A 24,043-nucleotide genomic window follows, 5' to 3' on the forward strand; every position below is an offset into this window, starting at 1 on the left:
GATCCCGTTTAACTTCTATCTGCAAAGTTTTAATTAAACACAGCAAACACAGATTTTTTTTATATTTAACATTTTAATAGCCATCTTAATTACATACAACAACTATATTACAAATACATAATCATAATTACAAAGTACAGAAAGGTCCTAATTTTTTTTTTTAAGTATATGCATTGGATGTGACCTTAAAACAAAAACAAAAAAGCCCTTTACATTGGATGTGATCAACCAAAATAAAATAAAGCAACAAGCCATATAGAGATCAACAATAGGCATTTTTTGCGTACAAATTTCCCTTAAATGGGGTGGAAAAACCGTCAAAACTGTTGGCCCATCACATGCACAAAACTATTTACATTTTTCTCTAACTCAGGTATTTTAAACATTACATGTGGGAATCTGTAGGAGCTAGTTGTGCTCATTTATTTTTTTCCAGAATAAAGCACAATACAGAAAACTAACAATAACAATTCAAAAAAGTCAGTATTTTTGGTTAAAAAGGGAGTAAATACAGAATAAACAGTTTTTGTACCTACATTCACTGAAAGAATCCTGGCATTGACACAAACTTCAGATAAAGTCTTTCTCAGCTGTTATTCTCCTCAGTCAACAGCAAAAAAGAATGTCAGGTATTTTAAAGATTATCCACTAATGGACCTTCATTTATTTTCAGTTTTCACTCTAATTAGAGACAGGGCATTGGTCTTAAAGATTACTGTACATTACAAATTGTACTTTATTTTTATTTTTTTTGTAAACACATCAGCATCTCAGAATTGTAATGTAACCCTGTTGTGTCTCGGAAATGTATAATTTACCACTTTAAACAAAAAAAAAAAAAAAAGTAGGAAAGCACTTTTCTACCCTCAAATATACTCCAGAGGAGGTCATTTTTGTACAAAATGAAAAATTGTATCCTTAAAAGACACATGCTAAAGGCTTACACAAAAGTATCCCATGCGGTCTTAAAGACAACAGACTTTATGGTTTAACTGTATTTACTTCTTTTCTAAAGAATACCAGAGCGGCATCCCGAACCTCAAAGAATAGCTTCAGCCTGCTGTGTTCTCCATATGAGTTCACAGACATGGTTTGAACCTGGAAAACGGCAGAATTTATTACAATGTCCTGGAAAGCAATAACACAAACCCAGACTGTTATGAAGTCCTTCTATATTATTGCTTTGAACACTGTAATGCTGAAATGAACTACTAAAAACAGTAAAATAAAGATGTCTGTTATCAAGTAATGGCAAGTTTTTCGTCTGGAGAATCTCGATGTTAACTTAAACATGCACGTATGCTGAACACAAACTGCAACTAGGCCACATCTAAGAGATTTAGTGGGTTCAATGGCACTTGGCCAACTCAAGCAATCGGTCCTCCAGAAAAAAAGTTCAAGTAACTCATGCATCCTGAATTACTCTCGCAGACTCACTTCAATTGTTTTTCAACTTCTCACTCCCCCTGAACACACTCAACCACACACTGGAAAGGTGAAAGAACAGCACCTAAAAATCTACAAGTGCATTCAACATATGATGTGAATGAAGCTACCGCTGCTATTACAAAACATGTGATAGTTACATGAACAGGTAGCATGTTGAGACCAAAGCTTTGTGCACTTTCTGGGAGGCTCCTTTTGTATTCTTTTTCTTCTTGGCGGCTCAGATTCACAAGCTCCTCCCCATCATAATAACCTCTTTTGGGAATCCCTCCATTTTGGCCACTTCAAAGCAGCCCAGCTTGCTATAAAAGTCCAACATCCTTTTGTCTATCTGCCGGACCTCACAGAAAGCACCATGCGAACCTGACAACCGAGGAGGAAAAGATGTGTTTATGAAACACAGTATTCAAACAAATCACTGGAACTTTTTATGTCCTCTAACATTTATGAACTCTAAACATTTTCGTGCTTACTACAGTTAAACTAAACTGTGGTGAAGGGAGAAGACCACACATAGATTAAATGCAGCGTTAATGTTCAATGTATTTATTTATACTACAGGGCCGTTGAATGCTTGAATCTGACTGGCTGATGAACGTTCTAGAGGTGTGCATTATATTCAGGGATACGCACGGCGAACGTAGTTCCAGGCAGCTTTAGACCGCAGTGCATGTCTATATCACTTCGCCATACGATTTCAGTTATTTCAAAGGTCCTTACAGCCCAAAACAGCAAAATAACTAAAACCCACAATAACACTGGCCAAGCTAATAAATACAGTAAACATCAGGATAAAAACGACACATTATTTCCATGTTTTTTTCCACATTATATTACGTTTTATCATGTACGGAAAGCACAAACTCTTTTTTTCTCGCCCTCTCTCACTCACCTCACAGACGCACACACATAACGTTACAGTTTGCACTCGCGTTAGCATTCGCGCTAATGTTGTTAGCGCTGCTCTGACGATTAACAACTTAACAACGACATGACAGCTCCCAAACGCGAGGAGACAACGGCGTGGTCTGGAAGAAAATGAACTTAAAGTTTAACTGTTAGTAGAGACGATGCTGCCAGTCACCCTTGAGAGAGACAGACGTGAGAGAGGTAAAGTCATACACTTAGTTTCTCTCCCTCACTCTTTCCGTCTGTCTGCTTGTCTTTCGGTCTGTCTAAACTTCATTATTAACGGCATTATTTTGCTATTAACAGCTCAAGCGTCGTTACTAGTTCTAAAATGACGTTTTGGAACTGGCAACGAAGCTGTTGAATAAGCTGCGTAAGAAATTAATCCTACTCACAATAGCGTTTTAAGGATGAAAACGGGACGAATGTCTTGAAATATATCATTTGATCGATGTCTTGAGGTGTGGTAACTGTAGTATAAGCGGAATAATTGACTTCGGGCCGTAGAATTCTTAGAAAATAATGCACACCCGAGGTGTAACGGCCACTCCGCTTCGCGTCGTGACCGCATCACCACCTCGGGTGTGCATTATTTTCTAAGAATTCTACGGCCCGTCGTCAATTATTCCTTACGTAATTACTGTGTTGTTCCAATAGGAATTAATAGTACTATACATTTTAACAGGGATACTTGTTAAAAATAAAGCACACATGCCACAAAACCTAACTTTACTTACCATTAGCTTTCAGCGATGAGAGGAGACATCCCATCATGCTTTTGGCAACACTGGGGTCAGTAACCTTTGCATGAATGTCCACTTTAATGAGTGATGGGAAGTTACTGAGGAACGATTCTGGTAATCCCTCCTCCTCCTCATGGAAACTTAGCATAATTTTCTATAGGGGGAAAATTGCCGTAAGCATGTTGTAAATCTGTTATATCTTAAATCTTTTACTACATAAAGCCTATTGTAAAATATTTGATACAAATCATTTATAAGGCCTCTAAATTAAAAACATTAACTTTTAGATTTTTTTTTATTTTTTTATTTTGTCTGAAGGTCTAATAAATTTTAATAAAACATTTTTTTTTCCAAAATATAATTTAATGTCAGGGTTTTAAAGGATTATTTCACTTCTAAATTTAAAATTTCATGATGATTTACTCCCAAGTTATCAAAGATGTTCATGTGTTTTTCTTCAGTCGCAATGAAATTAAGGTTTTTGAGAAAAACATTCCAGGATTTTCTCCATATAGTGGACTTCAGTTGGAGCCAACAGCTTGCAGGTCCAAAGTGCAGTTTCAACGCAGCTTTAAAGGGCTCCACACAATCCCAGCTGAGGAATAAAGGTCTTACATACAGAAACAATCTGCAATTTTCATTAAAACCACAAATGCTCGACTTAGGGCTCAAAGGTGGGGTGAAAAACGAATTTTCTCCTCCAACTCCAAAATCGCCCGACATCGTTGTTTAAATTTGTTCAATTTGAAAACACTTGGTCGGTACTTCCGACCACCCTTTTTAACGTGATTATGTAATGTATGAGGTCAAGCTAGTGCAAGTCGAGCATTTGTGGTTAAAAGTATATACATTTTATTTTTATTTTAGAAAATGACTGATTGTTTCACTAGAAAAGATCCTTATTCCTCAGCCAGGATTGTGTGAAGCCCTTTGAAGATGCACTGAAACTGCAGTTTGGACCTTTAACCAGTTGATCCCTATTGAAGTCCACTACATGGAAAAAAATCCTAGATCGTTTTTCTCAAAAACCTTAATGTCTTTGCGACTGAAGAAAGAAAGACATGAACATCTTGGATGACATGGGGTGAGTAAATGATCAGGAAATTGTAATTCTCAAGTAATCTAATAGTTTAAGAATGACATGCTAACCTCAGCCTCTGACAGGTCCTCCTCTTTGTCCGGCTTGTTGTATTTCTCCTGCATGAACGGAATCCAACTCATCTTGCAGTTCTTCACAAAAGGTTTGACATCCACAGTGCCCAGAGCGTATCCGCAGACACCTTCATCATCCTCAAGCACAAAGCCATAGTCTGGGCTAAGCGTCAAGAAACCTCCCACTAACCTGCATTGAGGAAGATGATGTTATAAATCAATCAATATAATATAATCCATTAATGTGACTAAACAAAGTGGAAGCTCAATCCACACCTGTCTCCAATAAGGTCCGGTGACTCATCTGGGAAAGTGATTTCATCACAGCCCTCAGTGAACATCTCCTTGCAGATCTTATAGATGGCAGACTGAGGACAGAGAGAGGGAGAGAGAGATGCAGTGTGTAAAGGCATCCGACAGCTTTCATTCCACAAAGTGCGAGGCCTCTAAGGACTAACAGGTGGACCAGACTGCTGTTTCAGCAGAATGCTTCAGATGTGCTGCAAATAAACCTAAAAGCACAGCTTAAACTGGGACACCTCAGCTGGGAATACAAGCTGCCAGCAACAACGTTTTATTTAGTCAGAGCATCTACAGAGTTTTCATACTACAGACAGCTTGCCAGAGACAAGTCATGTCCTCAACATAAAGCAGAAAATTGAGCCACTGATGTCACATGGACTATTTTATTGATGTCCTTACTACCTTTCTGGGCCTTAAACATGACAGTTGCTTCACTGTCTATGCAGGGTCAGAAAGCTCTCAGATTTAATCTTAATTTGTGTTCTGAAGATGAATGAAGTTCTTATAGGTTTGGAACGACATGAAGACAAGTAATAAATGGCAGAATCTTCATTTTTGGGTGAACTAACCCTTTAAGAGCAAATAGTGCAAGCAGTCAAACCAAAATTTATTCAGACACCTTCAACATTTCTCATATTATCACAGTTTTTCCACTATAGTTTAGAAAATGGTAAGAAAATACGACAAGAACTCAGAGTTAAACTGTCAGAACTAATTAATCTTGATAATGTCAGATAACTTTGATAGAAAGGTATGTAATGGATTACATTAACTGTTAGTATGAGAATATTTACACAACTGTCAATACTTTGTTGAACAATTACCTAGCAGTGCTTAATTTTGTTCAGTCCGTGGTGTAAAAAGGTCAAATTGATAAATTTTACTGGTAGTCCACTGTATGAAGAATTTTTTTGTATAATGTCACTTTCTTTTATTTGCTATCCTCACTTACATAAATGAACTATAGTGTCCTGAAAACCTCTAGTTAAAAATGTCAAAAATTTTATATGGTGTCTGAATAGTGTATGGTTTGACTAAGAACAGGAGGTAGTTACAAACTAGATAGTTACTTTTCCCTAATGTGGACTTTATGTTTTAAGTAAGAACTTTCACACGGCTAGTGCAATCCTACCCTGGTGACTTGTATTTCATAAAATTGCATACACAAAATTCTTACAAATATAAACTAAAACAGCTGATATCAGTGGTTTGATGCACAGCCAAAACCTACCTTATCTCTGGGATAGTAAGGCCTTATGGTATAGATTTTGGAAGTTGGCATTGGTGGTGGCGGCTGGAAGAAAAGATCATTTGCCCCATCAATTGGCAACAGTCTCTGTGGAGACCAAAGCAAAAGTATTGTACAGTTAAGTACTTCTCGAATTAGATTTGACCATGTGACTGCACTGCTACTGAAACTTCATCACGAGTTTACCTGCTCCATCTGAACTGACCTCACACAACAAAGCTGAACAAGAACGTGCCTAATATTGGCTTGAAAATAAATAGCTTAAGTAAACTGGCTCACAAGTTCTGTGGCTGGTCAGTGTACAGCAAGAGCATGTAAACATTATACATAAAACACGCGCCATTGAAAATCCTTTCCACCGTTTTTTTTTTCTGAGAGAAAAAAAATTTACGCAGGCTTGGTCTGAGAAAGGTTTAACTGGCTAAAGGAGATGCTCCTTTCCCGCTCTTTTTTTCGCTGCGCGAGAACTTCCTGTTGAGAAAAGGATGAAGCTGGCGCGCAGAGCAAAACTCCATGACCAAATATTTCCACCTTAAAACATAAATGGTTATGAGTATATATGAGTATAAAGAATATGTTAAGATAGCCGAATCATTATGAGATTTTAAGTATGCAGAGGGTATGAACTATTATTGATTTGTTCATGGAGCTTTGAGCAGGCTCGCAGTCGCACGCGCAAGCGCAGGGTTGTGGACGCAGGCGCAGACAAAATGTGGCAATAATTTTTGCGCTGTTTCCTGCAAAGAAACAAGATGTCATAAAATAAAACCTAGCCATGCTGCGCTGTCGCAAGCGCAAGGGGGAAAAGCAGCATCTCATTTGGGCAGCTGCTGAAAGAAATCCAAATTTAGGCTGGGTTAGAAAACACCATCACCCCAAACACTATTTGCTAGCTCTTTCACCCATTTCAGTTTACACTTCAGAAAAAAGCTCAAGTGGCTCTCAACACCCCTTCGTTTTTCTATGCAGCTGCTGACAGCTCACCTTAAACAGACCAACCCGTAGCGTTTGCAACCATACCAACAACTAAAACAAACGAAAATATATCTTCGAGTAACATTTTGCTGGTAATTCAATATTGGATACCTGGAACTCTCCTGCTAGACCGCCCCTAAAGGCCCAGGGCTCTTGCTCGCCACTTAAGAACTGTGCTGACGACTGACTACGACACCCTGTTGAGATCAGATCCAAGCGGAGAACATTATGTGAGGGGCTTTCTGGCATAATGAGGGGGAAGGGGTATAGGATAGAGGTGTCTTATTTCCAAATAACTTCATTGCAAATAAACGTAGATACTACAATCATGGAACACACCTCAAGATTAACAACAGTGAAAACTGCAGATATCGTCTGCCTAGGGCTCGAGCAGCTTAAGCTTACAATGACAGAGGGCTTACACTGACTGCAATGCCAGATTTGGGCACATTAATGAAACCATTATTTTTTCACGTTTAAGCATTTAGAATTAAGTGTGGTTTGCGAAGCAAACTAGGATAAGATAACAAACACTAGCTCTTCAACTAAAGTCTGTTTTCGAAGAGTTTAGGATTACTGGATGTATTGCTTTTCCTTCATTTTAGACGGCCTGTTCAGTGATTTTGTCGGTTAAACGTCATTAGTTCACTCACTGGTACTAAAGCTTCAGCTGTTCAAGCCCTCTAAATTCTAACCTTCATCTGAACACATTTAGACCTATCCGCCTTGTCACATGACTATCAAGCATTTTCATCAGCCACCACTGTGGACAATTAATCAATTCAATTAATCGTACATAATAGATGGAGCAGATCTGGGCAAGTCATAAAGTCACAAAATAAAAACCTTCAACAACCAGTCCCAGTCACTAAGCCTACTTGCTCCTGCAGCAAATAACTAAGCTAAAATTGGGTGCTTTTCATTGCTGTTAAGCAGACACAAGCTCACAAACTGCAATTGGAAATCTATTTGTTTCTAAACAAGAGTACCAATGTGAGGGGATGAGGACTCGGCGTCATGTAACAAGACAAATGCAGCGCAGATCCAGGAGAGAAAGTTCTCCTGTTTTCAATCAATTTGTTCATACTTAAAACACATTTCCTGTGGTGAAATGGCAGGACACACAAGACTCACACCATCTGAGGGGAATTTTACCACTTCCTTTTCTTTATTTGATTTATTTATCCAGAAATGTTTCTCTTTGTGTCTTGTTAACTGAATTGTTACTATGGAGGTGTGTTTAGAGGCAAGGGTATTAGTTTTCCCCCAAGTTGGTGCGGTAAAGCTGGTCTGAGCCATTTCAATTGGGCCTACTGATAGAAACAAAAACCATGTTAGAGCTGCCAGAGAAAAAAATTGGGGGGTTAACATCTAACACTTGAGCTATCGCAACGCAAATGTGACTTCATCCAAAAACTTTCCTTTCCTGAGAGACTGAATTTGGGCACAAAGCGAAAAAGAGACTATATTCGTAAAACCCCCAAAAGAAAAACGAAAAATCGCAGCACTGTGCATACATCGGGCACTGTCCATCCAATAGCAGTAGAAACTTGTGCTGAGGATTCTTCCATCTGTACATAATGAAGGGAAAAAACAATAAAAGAGCTCATTAGTAACTGATCTCAGCACAACAGCAGTGAGCCACTGACTGAATGCCATCTGCACTGCTTTGGACAGTGTAGAAATGCTGGCTGGCCTGGCTGAAAATGGACTGGACTGTCCATGCAAACAGAGGCTGAAAGCATATTGTGAGGGGACAGTCCGCACAAAAATCTACATTAAAGGAAGAGTTAAATCAACATCACATTTGCATCAGTGTTCTAAGAAAAGTCAAAGTTCAAATCTGATTCTATAGAACACTCTCATTAGTGCGGCAGATTATACACTTGATTTTCCCCTCCGTCAGCTAACAACAACTTAGATGTGGCATGCCAGTTTTGGTTGCTGCCTGCTGTGTTGCTTTGTTATAAAGCTGGACAGAAACCTGTGAATGAAATGTGGTTACCAAGGTAACCCAGGCCATGCTGGTGCTATAATTACTCAACCAACTTCCGACAAAAAGAGCAGAATCCATTACTCTAACTGTACTGTAGCGATGCCCAGAAGCTGTATGGATAACAAACATGGGCATTCTCAGTTAGTGACAGGTCTCTCGATAAAATCATCATAAGTAAAAGGGCTGGCTAATGACCCAGGCGCTTCTCAGATAAGAGACCCTTCAATTCGCTCACTGCACAAATATATTTAGGATCATGAGAACTGTGGAATGTACTGTCAAACATTTTCTGACCGGCCCAGACCAGTACAGTTAGAGTAAAGCATACGCTGAGGTTTTTTGTGGAGTATCTTTCTATATTGCTCATCATCAGCATACAAAATATTCAGTCATGACGCACCAGAATAGCCTTACACAGCCGCTTTGCTTTTCAAAGTTCGCATGCGCGGCGCGCTACAGTGTAAGGGGTTTATTTTCCTTCACGATCACACCCTTGGATCGAAAGAGATTGCAACAGATGTTGCCAAGTTAACGCACAATGATACTGAATGCACAGCAAGCAGCAGGACCCACCCCGGCAACTGTGACCACAGCCGTCCAATTCATTCTACATGATTAAGAGTGGCACTGGCTAGCAATGAGGACAGCATCCAGTCAGTAAAGGAAAACAGCATTTACACTATACTTGAAGTAAGAGTGTCCAAAAGACTGAATTTCCATACATGGCAGACTTTGCCCAAGAAATTTCATGTGTAGCGCATGTGGGTGATAACTAAGGTCTTGTAATCAAGTAGAAAAGTGTTGATGTACTCTCAAGTCTAAAAATATGCTCTGCCATCTGGTAAAAAATGCATTTTGAGCACCTGAAATCTTAACGATGTCAGTAAAAAAGTGCAATGCATGAAGTGCAGATGTGAATGTTTTATAAACTGAAGACTATTGAATGGTTTTTGGATTCTAGAATAACGTTCAAGTATTTCATGGGCTCAGTGTGGTTAGAAAGCCTTAAGGAGCAGCAAAGATAGGTCGATATACCTACCTAACCACTGAACAAATGATTTCACCATTGAGATGATACTCTTTATATCCCAGATATAGGGATACAGGTCATAAAGAATGGTCCTGTTGGCTGAGTTGGAGAGTCTGGTGAACATCTGGATGACAGAGCAGCACATCTCCTCGAATTTTTCTGCTCTGGATTGCCATTCAGCTACCTGTGCAAAACATATGAAAACCAGCTTTATCATAACCACACTAATAAATGTCTCCTGCTTCAAAATAGCTCAGCAACAATTGCTAAAAATGTGTAATTACATACAAAGTGAGTATTCTGTTCTTATCATAGAGGCACCACCATGTGGTGAAAACAATTACTGCATTTCCACCATTTTGTAACCGAAGTATATTGAACAGTTTTTGTTCATAATTAATTTAACAAGGACAAAAACAAGCCAATGACAGATGAATTTGACATTCATTGTACCATTAATAATCATTCAAACCTACTAAGATTGGCAAATGAATTATTCAGATGTGAACCAGTTAATTTGTGGATTTGACTCAAATCAAGACAAGGATGTCTTAACCTACACAAGAGCAATACTTAGCTTATTCAATATTTTAGTCGAAAGCAGCCAATAAAATAAAAGTACATAAATTATAGGAATTTCCAATTTGATGAATCTTAAAATTACATTAATCTCCATGACTTTCCAGGCGTAGATAAACACAATTTTTTAAAGTTTCCCATGACCATTGAAGTAGAGAGATTTTATTCAGTTTGATGTAAAAAGATTGACAACTAACTGTAAAAATGTACTACATATTGATCAGGTTTATAAAAGATTTGTTTTTAAAGTAAACCCTGGTGTTACGATTTGTATGAGTTAATATAATGTAAACGATGTTTAATACTGAAATATGTAGTAGAAAACCCATGAAAGATTTGTCACCCATATCGTTTTATACATATTTTGGACATGAAAAGGTAACACTCAATATGCTTCTTGCGCTACTTTTACTGGAACGCAATTCAGAAAATGATACACTGATAAGATGCCACATTAGGTGGTTTTTGGTTGTAATTTTCAGTCGAAGGGCAACAAGAGAAGCGATGCAAGTCTTAACTGCTTTTCCCAGTGATAAGTATAGGAGAAAACAACAGGAAGATGCCTGTGGATGAACAACTTTTTAAAGACCAGTGTCTTTGTTCTCTCCACTTCAGCCCTGATGCCTTTAAGGCTTTTAGTAGACCACAGCTACTGAAAGAGCCTACAGATGGCAGAGACAAGAAATGCTAGACGCTATCCTTGTCATGATGAAACCGGCCACTTAAGGATTTTATCAGCATGGATTTCACTCGATATCTGGGGTGCGTTTAGGCTCCTTGTGGGGGAAAAAACAATGGTACGGCATTTGATAGAAGCCTATGCTTATATCCATTGCCATTTGTAAGCACTTTCAGTTGCTGTGGCCATTGTATATTTTATTTTTCGAGTTAAAAATAGCAAAAGGTAGCGCCAGTAGCTCACAGAGTGCAACCATTTAACGTCATCGAAATAATGGTGCCCCCTTAGTCCAAAATATATAACATAAAACGATGTAGAGTTTTTTACATTGAGTTTTCTACTACATCCTTCAGTAAGAGATATTTTTTGTGTTATATTAAGCCATGCAAGTCTTAACACCCGGCGTTCACTCTGAACATGACATTTCTCACCTTCTCTGGATCCTTTGCTTTAGAGTTAACACTGACATAATTGCTATTGGCTCTCAACCAGTTAAACTCTTTCAGCATCTGTACTGCTTTAGGACCGTGTTCATACGGCAGGTAGAACATTTCAGCTAGCAGGGTGAGATCCTCCAGAGTAAGTGGCTCAGTGGTAAACAGTGGCTTCTCATTGGGGCCTGGAACAAACATTTCCTTATTAAGCTGATCATCAGTCTGCATCGGTGCAATGTCACTGGCTGAATCCTCCTGAATGGACATCTCCGGGGACTTGGACTCTGCCAGGCTCTCTTTGTCTGTGTCCATGGGTTTGAGATCTTCTGTCATTTTGGCCTTGACAATCTCTGTGAGAATCTGGTTGACATTTTTAGTGTCTTCCACCTCCTCGTGTTTCTCCACAACCATCTCCATGGGTTCTTCATCAGATTCTTTCTTCTCCACCTCCACCTCTACCTCCTCTTCTTTGCCGAGCACATGCGGTTCATCGCTAAGGGGCACAACTGGACTCATGATGGGCTGTTGGAAGACTGTAGTCACTGTTGTGGAAGTGTCCAGACTGGGCGAAGTGAGAGCAGGAACATCTATAGAAGTGCTTTTAGTTCCACTGTGAGGAACCTGCCGACCTGCAATGAAGAAAAGATAGGTTAAGATAGATGATAGCAAATTCAGAACAACTAAGATCATGTAACATAATATGACACAAAGAAATAGTTACTGTTGTACTGGTGAGGCACTACAAACTCGCTCAGCCATTCAGTGAGAGCAAGCTTGAGCGCGATCTGCGGGCTGTAGAGAATGTCTGTTTCTAGCTCCTCATCACTGCCCTCGTTTTCCAGCTTTATCTGGATGGACACTGTGCTGTCTTCACTGTCTGCTAAAAACAGAAACAAGAAGCTATGAAGCTACAATCAAACAAGATTAAGTACACAAATATGATATAATTTTGATGAAGTCATGTGTGTTTTCCCCCATGTTTTGTTATGTTGCAGCCTTATGTTAAAGGAACCATATGTAAGAAATTTATGTCAGCTAATCATAAAATGGCCCTGAAATGTCACTAGACATTAAGAAATCATGTTCATTTCAAATACTTATATCACTGACAACAGTGGTCTGGCCAGGATATTGTCATTTAAAAGTGAGAGTTGCAGCCCACAACTGATGTTATTGTTGTCGTTTTGTGTTTTGGTCTGAGGCTCCACCCTCCAGCTATCCACCAATCACGAAGTCAGTAGAGTTTCGTGAGACAGGTTGCCAGCTCTGTTACAGCTGCGGCTATACTAACGTGTCGGATTAAACATGTATAACGTTACGAAACGAAAAAGACCTCGTTTTGAAACCGAAATACGCGTGACAAAGTCCGAAATAAAACAAGGATTGGTATAGGATATGCCTTTGAAAGATGGAGACGGCTGAAAACGGAGAAGAATTTGAAGACAGATGCTTTCGTTGGTAATTTTTTCCTGAACAGGTAAGATTCATCTATGTTTGGCTAACTTTGCTTCAGTACTCAGTGGATTTTCCGCGGTCGGCCGAGCTAAATGCGTTCATAAAAAGCTTTATATCGCACCACTAGCAGGGTTGGAAAACAACCTATGTTCCGACTGAAATGTGGTATTACAGTACATCTTTGCGAAATATTTGGCTAATCGCCATCTGTAAATTTTTGCGATACATAATTACTTCGCAAAACATCTCTTGTGAAGCATAAACATAATTAACAGAAGAAAAACAAATTACTGTGTGTCACTTGCCGTTGGAAGCTCCTTATTGCAGCCTACTCCTGCAGCTTAGCTGGCAACCTCGAGTCAGGGGGGAGCGGGAGGGGAAACACCATTCTACAGTATTTTGAATGTGATTGCAGTACCAGTTTTGGCCACAATCCTACATACGGTTCCTTTAAACTGCTTTAAAATACTTTTTTTCCACAATCTCCAATCCATAATGACAAAGCACAAACCAGGTTTGTAACAACTCTTAACAAAAAGTTAAATGATTCCATTGCATAAGTATGCTTACCCTTTATTGGGACACTTGAAATGTAGCTCAGGAGCACTCACATCACTTGTAGATGATACTACACTTCGAGTAGAGTTAAACTGTGGAAAATTCATTTAAAGGAGCGTGATTTGGAAAGGCACACACCTCTCAGAAAAGGTCTAACATCTAAAAATGCATATCAGAGCAAATACCAAGCCCTGAGGTCAAAATAACTGCCTGTAAAGCTCAGAAACAGTCTTGCGTCAAGGCACAGATCTGAGGCAGAGTTCAGAAAAAAATTCCACCGCATTGAAGGTTCACAGAAGCATGTACTGGTCCTTCTCAAAAAATTAGCATATTGTGATAAAGTTCATTATTTTCTGTAATGTACTGATAAACATTACACTTTCATATATCGGTCCTTCTCCACAATCTTCCTCAGGGTCCGGTCACCTCTTCTCGTTGTGCAGCGTTTTCTGCCACACTTTTTCCTTCCCACAGACTTCCCACTGAGGTGCCTTGATACAGCACTCTGAGAACAGCCTATTCGTTCAGAAATTTCTTTCTGTGTCTTACCCTCTTGCTTGAGGGTGTCAATGATGGCCTTCTGGTCAGCAGTCTTACCCATGATCGCGGTTTTGAGTAATGAACCAGGCTGGGAGTTTTCAAAAGCCTCAGGAATCTTTTGCAGGTGTTTAGAGTTAATTAGTTGATTCAGATGATTAGGTTAATGGCTCGTTTAGAGAACCTTGTCATGATATGCTAATTTTTTGAGATAGGAATTTTGGGTTTTCATGAGCTGAATGCCAAAATCAATATTAAAACAATAAAAGGCTTGAACTACTTCAGTTATGTTGTAATGAATCTAAAATATATGAAAGTCTATTGTTTATCAGTACATTACAGAAAGTAATGAACTTTATCACAATATGCTAATTTTTTTAGAAGGACCAGTAGCATTCATTATCCATAATGGAAGACGCTTGGAACAACTAGGACTCTTCCTAGAGCTGGCCTCCTGGCCAAACTGAGCAAATGGTGGAGAAGGGGCTTGGTTATTCTGGTGACCAAGAAGCTGACGGTCACTCTAGTTGAGCTCCATGATCATATACGAGTTAAGGGAATACTTATGAATACTTATGCAATGTACTTATTTGAGTGTTTTATTTGTAATAATTTTGCAAAGTTGTCACAAATGTGTTTGTTTTATTGCTGTATGGAGTGTAAATTGATGTGAGAAATAAAAGCAGTTTAACAAAAGGCTGCAACAAAAAAATGAATGGCACAGTATATCCGATTGAGACAGCTTCTCAAATTAGAGAGAAAAAAAATGCTTTTTCATTTTTGGAGAAAAACATCCAAAGACATACTTACTCATGACAACATCTTTTCTCACTCCATTCATGTTAGACTTATACCACGTGGCTAATGTGTGAATGGCCACAAAATTAGACTCAAATTCACAGTTGGGGTTGGTGAGGACTCCTTTCAGCCGAGGGATGAGTTCTGTGGACCTGCCTTTATAAGGCCCCAAGAAAAGTCTCTTTTGATCGTAGTCATTAGCATGAATATTGTCCCAGATGACAGGAGCTCTCCTCAGTAACTTTGTGACTTCCTCAATAGATTCAACAGTTATGTCTTTAGATACGACCTTGGGACCTGTTAGGGGACACATAAAAGCATTTTTAAAATACACAAGAAAGCAAATTATTACTCCAGCACCCTCAACGAAAAAAACAACTCACCTGTCCACAGCACCTCAATACCAGGAAGCAGCTTTTCACCTACTGTGCGTAGGTAAGGCGATTGTGACACATTTGGGTAACAAAATGTTCCACAATACTCTGAGGACAAAGAAAGATTAAATAATTATGAGAGGGTAAATTCTGTTATTAATTACCCCAAGACAATGTTCTTGTAAGACCTTTGTTCATCTTCAGAACACAAATAAAGATATTTTTGATGAAATCCGAGAGCTTTCTGACCCTGCATAGACAGCAACGAAACTGACACGTTCAAGGCTTAGAGAAGTAGTAAGCACATCATTAAAATAGTCCATGTGACTATTGGTTCAACCGTTATTTTACAGAGAATACTACAAGAATACTTTTTGTGCCCAAAAAAGAAAGAGGAATGCATGGTTGAGCCACTGATGCCACATGGAATATTTTAACAATGTCCTTACTACGTTTCTGTGCCTTGATCGTGGTCAGAAAGCTCTTGGATTTAATCAAAAATACCTTCATTTGTGTTCTGAAGATGAACAAAGGTCTTACGGGTTTGAAACGACATGAGGTTAAGTAATAATGATAGAATTTTCATTTTTGGGTGAACTAATCATTTAAAAACAATAAAATTCTTACCTGTGGGGCAAAATAAAAATATTTCAGGCTCTCCCAAATATTGGAAGATCTCATTGGTGATAGACACTTGAGCATGTGCAAAGGAGCTGAACACCTCCTTATCAGCTGGACACATGTTATGATCAATGTCATCAAACAGTAAGGCAAAGGACTTGCACCCAAAATGAGTGACCTGCACAAGAGACATTCAGAGATTTTAAAAGTAGGTCGTAAAAACACTGACACCAGTGCAGTATAAGCTTCTGAATAGGTAGTTCCTTCTCACCTGGTCTAACTTCCTTTTAAGCGTTGACACTTCCTTCTGATTTGAGAATGTAATGTCCAGGCCAGGGGAAATGGCATAAATGAACTCAACCCCATGCTCTTTAGCAGCACTTATTAAAGTTGTGAGTTGCTCTTTAAAAATAAAAAATAAAAAAAGAGAGAAGAGAAGACATGAGATTCATAAATTAGAACCAAATAAAGCATAACAACCGGTACCTTTTTAAAGAGCATGAACAAAAATCAATATATTACCTGCTTCCTCAACAGAATACATCTCTCTCCAAAACATTCTGTGTTTGTAGTCATCTTTAGGGGCATACAGATAGGTGTTCAAACCCCATTTCTGCTGCCTGAAACACAAAAATAAGATTTTTTTTTTAGGTTAAACACTCAAAAAAAGCATGTATAAACTTGCCTAAAAGTGTCAATACCAAAACAGATTTATTGCCAAGGACGCTTCCACACCTTAAACTGTGTAATTTGTCTTAATAAAGCTTCCAGAAACACAGAAAAAGATCCACGTATGTGTCCCACATTTTCATGTCACTACCAAAACAGTGTATGTTTTAGACCATTGGCTCAGACTGATATGAACTACACCCCTACATTTATGATCATGAAATATTCATGTGTCTCTCTCATAGCTACATGGTGAGTAGATCTAATCATTTTGAGGTAAATGTGTTCAAAAGTCAAAAGAAAAATCTGTGTGTAACTTTACTACTGAACACCATTTTTTCTGTAACTAAGCACACTTTTTAGGAGTTATTCTATAACATTTAGTTTACATTTTTGTGTACAACTGTTCAGAACTGTGGTTGCTAACCATGGACTGATTAGCATCTTTGAGCTAGGTTCAAATGCATCTAAAAATTGTCCAAACGTTTTTTGGGGGTTTTGTCGCTAACAGAACAGTCACGACCAAAACATGTCGTCATTGTTTCAGTAGTGACAAAAGGGAACACACAATCCACATATTTGAGGAAAACAAACTAAATTTTAGCAGTTATGCAATTTTTAAAAATATTTTAGTATGTTTTAGTAGTGTTTTAGTTTGCAAGATAAAATTCTGTTGTTGTTGTGGTCGCTACCCAAACATTACTGTCACAACCGAAACATGATGTTTTGTCAAAAATAAAGTAAACCGAATTATCAACTAAGATGTTATGATAGTTTTTGGTTCAGTGTATATTCAAACTAATGAATCCATAACTTTGAAATCAGAAAAATTGGATTCAAAATATAACAAATCTCATAAATTAAACTTACATTTGTTAAAAACGCAATTGTAATTGATTTACCTCTGAATTTGATTTAATAAAATAGCAAAAAAATATATAATTTACAATGTAGATGCAAGCAAAATCTTATTAACATATTAAGATTTTGCTTGCATCTACATTGTAAATTATATATTTTTTTGCTAGATTTGGGGACAAGAGAAATATTTCAAAACTTTCTGAAAAAACAATATGAGAATTAACTGCACAATTACTAAAAATGTGTGCCTTGAATATTATACAATTTGCATACATACAAATCTTTTGAAAAATACATTTTTCAAGACTTTTTCAATTCTAACTTTGTATTAATTCTGTAGAATGGCCCATATACAAACACAATTTTAGTAGCTATGCAATCGTTTTTGTATTTTAGTATGTTTTAGTAGTGTTTTAGTTTGCCAGATGAAATTCTGTAATTCTGTGTTGTGGTCGCTACAAAAACATTACTGTCACTACCAAAACATGATGTTTTGTCAAAAATAAACTAAATTATCAACTAAGATGTTAGGATAGTTTTTGGTTTAGTGTATATTCAAACCAATGAATCCATAACTTTGAAATCAGTATAATCAACTTTTTGCTTTTTACAAAGAAAAATTTGATTCAAAATACAACAAATCTCATAAATTTTGAAATATTGTTAAAAATGCAATTGTTATTGATTTACCTCTGATTTTTTTTTTTTTATAAAATAGCAAAAAAATATATATTTACAATGTAGATGTAAGCAAAATCTTAAAGGAACAGTATGTAAGAAATTTATGTCAGTTAATCATAAAATGGCCTTGACATGTCACTAGACATTAAGAAATCATGTTCATTTCAAATACTTATATCACTGACAACAGTGGTCTGGCCAGGATATTGTCATTTAAAAGTGAGAGTTGCAGCCCACAACTGATGTTATTGTTGTCATTTTGTGTTTTGGTCTGAGGCTCCACCCTCCAGCTATCTACTAATCACAAAGTCAGTAGAGCTTCGTGATCCAGGTTGCCAGCTCTGTTACAGCTGCAGCTATACGAACGTATCGGATAAAACATGTATAACGTTACGAAACCTAAAAGACCTCGTTATGAATCCGAAATACGTCGTGACAAAGTCCGAAAAAAAACAAGGATTTGTATAGGAGATGCCTTTGAAAGATGGAGACGGCTGAAAACGGAGAAGAATTTCAAGATAGACGCCAACGTTGAAAATATTTTCCTGGACAGGTAAGATTCATCTATGTTTGGCTAACTTTGCTTCCGTACACAGTGGATTTTCCACGGTCGGCCGTGCTAAATGCGTTCATAAAAAGCTTTATATCGCACCACTAGCAGGGTATGAAAACAATCTATGTTCCGACTGAAATGTGGTATTACAGTACATCTTTACGAAATATTTGGCTAATCGCCAACTGTAAATTTTTGCGATACATAATTACTTCGCAAAACATCTCTTGTGAAGCATAAACATAATTAACAGAAGAAAAACAAATTACTGTGTAGGACTCGTCACTTGCCATTGGAAGCTCCTTGTAGCAGCCTACTCCTGTAGCTTAGCTGGCAACCTCGAGTCAGGGGGGAGGGGGAGGGGAAACACTGTTCTACAGTATTTTGAAAGTGATTGCAGTACCAGTTTTGGCCACAATCCTACATATGGTTCCTTTAATGTTAATATAACCCTTTATATTAAATTATATATTACTGTAGTGACAAATTTGGGAACAGGAGAAATATTCCAAAACTTTCTGAATAAACAATATGATAATTAACTGCACAATTGCTAAAAATGTGTGCCTTGGATATTATACAATTTGCATATATACAAATCTTTTGAAAAAATACATTTTTCAAGACTTTTTCCAACTCTAACTTTGGATTAATTCTGTAGAATGGCTCATATACAAACAAAATTTTAATAGCTATGCAATTAGTGTTTTAGTTTGCCAGATGAAATTCTGTGATACTGTGTTGTGGTCGCTACAAAAACATTAGTGTCGCTTCCAAAACATGATGTTTTGTCAAAAAAAAAAGTATACTGAATTATCAACTAAGATGTTAGGATAGTTTTTGGTTTAGTGTACATTCAAACTAATGAATCCATAACTTTGAAATCAGTATAATCAACTTTTTGCTTTTTACAAAGAAAAATTTGATTCAAAATACAACAAATCTCATAAATTTTGAAATATTGTTAAAAATGCAATTGTTATTGATTTACCTCTGATTTTTTTTTTTTTATAAAATAGCAAAAAATATATATTTACAATGTAGATGCAAGCAAAATCTTAATGTTAATATAACCCTTTATATTAAATTATATATTACTGTAGTGACAGATTTGGGAACAGGAGAAATATTCCAAAACTTTCTGAAAAAACAATATGAGAATTAACTGCACAATTACTAAAAATGTGTGCCTTGGATATTATACAATTTGCATACATACAAATCTTTTGAAAAAGACATTTTTTCCAAGACATTTCCAACTCTAACTTTGGATTAATTCTGTAGAATAGCCTTTATATAAACACAACCACAAAAAATTAAGCAAGGTAATATAAATCAGAAAGGGGCAGGATATTTGCACGTTTGCACAATACCTCCTAAACAGCTCTTTTCTTTGTTCCATAGTCCAAGGCCGTCCATAGAAGCCTGTGGTGAACAAAATAAAAAAACTCATGGTTTTACCAAAGGCAACACATTCCACAAGCACATGCAATCAACACCTAACCAATATATAAACATGATTTTTTTTTTTCTAGCAATGTATGTAAATAATACGAGCTACTTTAACTTTATGTTTGACAACACTGAACGTTGGATTTGACTGAGTTTACTCACCCTCTACAACACCAGTGATGAATTTCCTGCGGCCTGTTCGCTCAACCCCGATACTGGGCTCGTCCACTGGACATTGCGTATCCACAACAGCTTCGGCTGGTAATGGATTTGCTTCACTTTCTGGCTGTGTCGACTCGATTATTTTGTCTTTCTGAACCATTTTGAATTGTAACGTTACTTAACAATTTCTGGCAGAAGTATCCGTTTAGTCGTGAGTCAAAGCTTTTCTTCCGCAGAAACACAAACCCGTCACTCGTTTCTCTAACGTAACTGGGTTAGTAGGCCATTGAGTCACCGGTAGGGAGCGGAATTCTAACGTTAAAGGATGCAGATTATCTGCGCGAACTAACTTACTTGCAGATTTCTTTTTTTAACAAACACGACAGTCATTCACATACAGTGGTGAAAGCTTTCTGGACTATATCTGGACCGTCTTGCACGCTCTCTAGCAAGCGAACTGGGCTCGTCTTTCAACGATGTCAGAACCGCCAATTTGCATAACACGATGTTTTCTCTTATAGCTTTTGTCGAGTCGCCTTACATCATGTGCTAGATATAAATGAATGACGTTTAAGATGACTGTAACGTTACACTTGCATCGCAAATTCAAGTATGTCAATGTAACGCGACGTTTATCGACGCTGTTTAATTTTGCACTCTTCTTCCTGTTTACACTTACTGCGCAGACTCAGAAAACTGGTTTGAACCAGTAAAGGACGGTTTGTGTGAGTCTGAAAAACAAATCTCTAGCGAATCTCTTAAAGAGACAGCGCGAATATCAGCTCTTGTACAGCAGAATGAGAATGGCGGATGGCAAACAGTTAATTTAATTCACCCTTTAATCATTTTGGATGTGTTTTATATAAATATACACTGTACAAATGTACATGTGTTATTAAAAAGGAAGTTTGTTGTGTTCCCGAACACAATCAGAGACAGAGACATAATTTAAGACTCTAAAGACCATATCAAAATATTTTTTAGTTGTATAAAGTTTTTTTATATCTTTAACCCAATGTTCTTTTCGTTGTTTATTAATCATTGTATTGCATAAGGTTTGTATTCTCTGAATAAAGAAAGAGAGTAGAAAAACAGCTATATTAATAAACGTAGATTATTTCTGTGAAACCGGAAGAGAATTGAGTTCAACATCTCCTGAGTCTACAGCCTCTGTGCGGACGTGCGCATACTTAAAGGATGGTTATGAATAATGTTTATTAATAGTAAAATGGCCAAGACATTACAATTTAGGAATTACAATGCTATTTTTTAGGATGAATAGTTCAGATAAGGTATGTCTAACTATCACATTCAGGGGCCACTGTCCTCTTGAGTAGGAAATGTCACCCCTCTATGTATCGTGAATGGTTCGTTCTATTGCTTCAGCGGTAGTTTCAACCAGAGCCATAGAAAAACAGAGTTGCGACACGCTTTGATCTCGCCGCGGCGCGGTCACGTGGTTCATGGAGCTCTCAATAGTTCCAAACAACTCCGCGCTGTCAATGTGTTTGAATGGGTTTAAGCAGGATAGACAGCAGTTTTACTATATTTATAAATGCATCATTCATTATATTTGCAGCAATTTCGAGTAATTATTAACACATAATGTGCATTTATTGTGTATTGATAACTTCTCTGAATACGCTTTACAATCACATTTTATTCTGGGGAGTGATAAAGAGACATAATTAATTTGTTCTCATACTTTTTGGCAGTCAAATGTGACCAAACACCTTAAGTGTAACTTTTATTCAATTAAATAATTGTAATATATAGTTCAGTTCTATTTAGTTAATATTTTGAGGAGTTTTTTTTTTGTACTAAATAATATGTGCAATAATGATCCTGACCATTTAATAGATAACATTTTCTGATATAGTATTCATATTACAGTTAGTGTAATATTTAAGGTTAAATACATTTGAATGTGTATCTTTGATCAAACACTATCTTTTTTATGTTTCGATTTAACAATTTAATGTTAAATAAATAAAGTAATTTACTCGTGTTATTTTATGATATTCAAATATACAACATAACTGAATATTATAAAAGGCAAGCAAAAATGGCATTTAACATAATAGAAAAGATGAAAATAGTGTTTAAAAAACACAAGGCAACCAACTGCATTCAGCATACATTTTTATCGTATTTCTTGAATGCAGTCTTTACTGAAATTCATTCAACCTCCTAGTGAGAGAAAGATTGCAGAAAGACTAAAAGCGTAAAAATATGACAACTAGGATCTGGTTATGGTCGCTATTACGGTGTTTCTCACGTTATCTAACTGCATTTACAGTATAACTGTTTATTTTTTAAAGATAAACATTAACTATGACACGCTTCATAAAATACCACTACTGGCCAGTTTTCCGAGAGGTCAACTGATGCGTTAAAATGTAAAAAAAAAATGCAGTAATTTCTTCAATTTACCGGCGACTGTGCTTGAGAAGCGCTGAAATGAATGGGCTTCTATGGAGGAACTACTGGTTGTTTGGAACTATTGGCCGCTCCATGACACGCTTTACTTCCGCATTCCTCAGTTACTATGGAAGCCTATGGGAGTGTCGTAACTCTGTTTCTAAACGGCTCTGGTTTCAACCATAGACATATATTCAATGCACGTTGTCATGAATACAGGCATGTGCCAAAAAATTAAAATATCGAGGGAAAGTCCATTTATTTCAATAATTTGTTTAATAATTTAATAATAATTTATAATTAAATTATTTGTTCCAATTTTAATGATTATGGATTAAAGATTAAAAAAAAAACAAATCCAACATTTCACAAAATTAGAATATCATGTTCAACATTGTAGGCTCCTTGGGGGCCCTGTGTCCCAATCTAGTCAGCTTATTAACACAAAACACATGCAAAGGTTTCCTCAGCCTTTAAATTGTCTCAGTCTGGCTTAGTAGGCTTCAGAAACATGGGGAAGACTGCTGACTTGACGTTTATGCAGAAGACCATCATTTACACCCTCCATATGGAGGAAAAGTCTCAAAAGGCAATTGCAAAAGAAGCTGGATGCTCACAGAGCGCAGTATTGAAGTATATTAACAGAGTGCTAAGAGGAAGGGAAAAATGTGGTTGGGAAAGGTGCACAAGTGACAGGGATGATCGTAGCCTTGAGAGGATTGTCAAGCAAGGGCGGTTTAGAAATCTGGGGAAGCTTCCTAAGGTGTGGACTGAGGCTGGTGTCAGTGCATCAAGAACCACCACATACAGATGTCTGCATGAAATGGGCTACAGCTGGAGAATTCCATGCTAAGGAGAAAAAGTACTGGACTGTTACCTAGTGGTCCCAAGTCCTGTTTTCAGATGAAAGGAAATTTTGCATTTTAATTGGAAATCAAGGTCCCAGAGTCTGGAGGAAGACCGGAGAGGCACAAAAGTCAAGCTGCGTAAAGTCCAGTGTGAAGTTTCCACAGTCAGGGATGGTTTGGGGAGCCATGTCATCTGCTGGTGTGGGTTCATTGACTGTGGGCTTGATAAAAGACAAAGCAGCTGTCTACCAGGACATTTTAGAGCACTTCATGCTTCCTGCTGCCAACAAGCTTTTTAGAGATGATGATTTTATTTTCCAGCAGGATTTGGCACCTGCCCACAAAGCCAAAACTACCAGTATCTGGTTTAATAGCCATGGAATAACTGTACTCGATTGGCCGGCAAACTCGCCTGACTTAATCCCCATTGAAAATCTATGAGGTATTGTCAAAAGGAAGATGAGGCAACAGAGACCCCGAAATGCAGATGAGCTGAAGGCCAATATCAAAGCAACTTGGGCTACAATAACACCTCAACTGTGTCAAAGGCTGATGCTG

At 37.5% G+C, this 24,043-nt stretch overlaps 1 protein-coding gene across 2 annotated transcripts; it reads right to left on the minus strand.

The window, feature by feature from the left end:
- Positions 1-53: 53 nt before the first annotated feature.
- oga (O-GlcNAcase) lies at positions 54-20,892 on the minus strand. Of its 2 annotated transcripts, none has more exons than XM_073834104.1 (16): positions 20,217-20,892; positions 19,976-20,027; positions 16,361-16,458; positions 16,110-16,240; positions 15,845-16,016; positions 15,227-15,325; positions 14,856-15,140; positions 12,217-12,372; positions 11,493-12,124; positions 9,813-9,987; positions 6,889-6,974; positions 5,785-5,889; positions 4,527-4,618; positions 4,248-4,440; positions 3,093-3,252; positions 54-1,809 (listed from the first exon to the last, which is right to left on the minus strand). In XM_073834104.1, the coding sequence occupies exons 1-16, from the start codon at positions 20,374-20,376 to the stop codon at positions 1,673-1,675; spliced, it is 2,733 nt and encodes a 910-aa protein (XP_073690205.1). In that variant the 5' UTR covers positions 20,377-20,892; the 3' UTR covers positions 54-1,672. The 2 variants fall into 2 exon arrangements, with proteins under 2 accessions (XP_073690205.1, XP_073690204.1); XM_073834103.1 differs by having other exon boundaries at positions 12,217-12,375.
- Positions 20,893-24,043: the final 3,151 nt, after the last annotated feature.

The sequence above is a fragment of the Garra rufa genome, chromosome 2 (genome assembly GCF_049309525.1).
Source record: "Garra rufa chromosome 2, GarRuf1.0, whole genome shotgun sequence".
Classification (NCBI taxonomy): domain Eukaryota; kingdom Metazoa; phylum Chordata; class Actinopteri; order Cypriniformes; family Cyprinidae; genus Garra; species Garra rufa.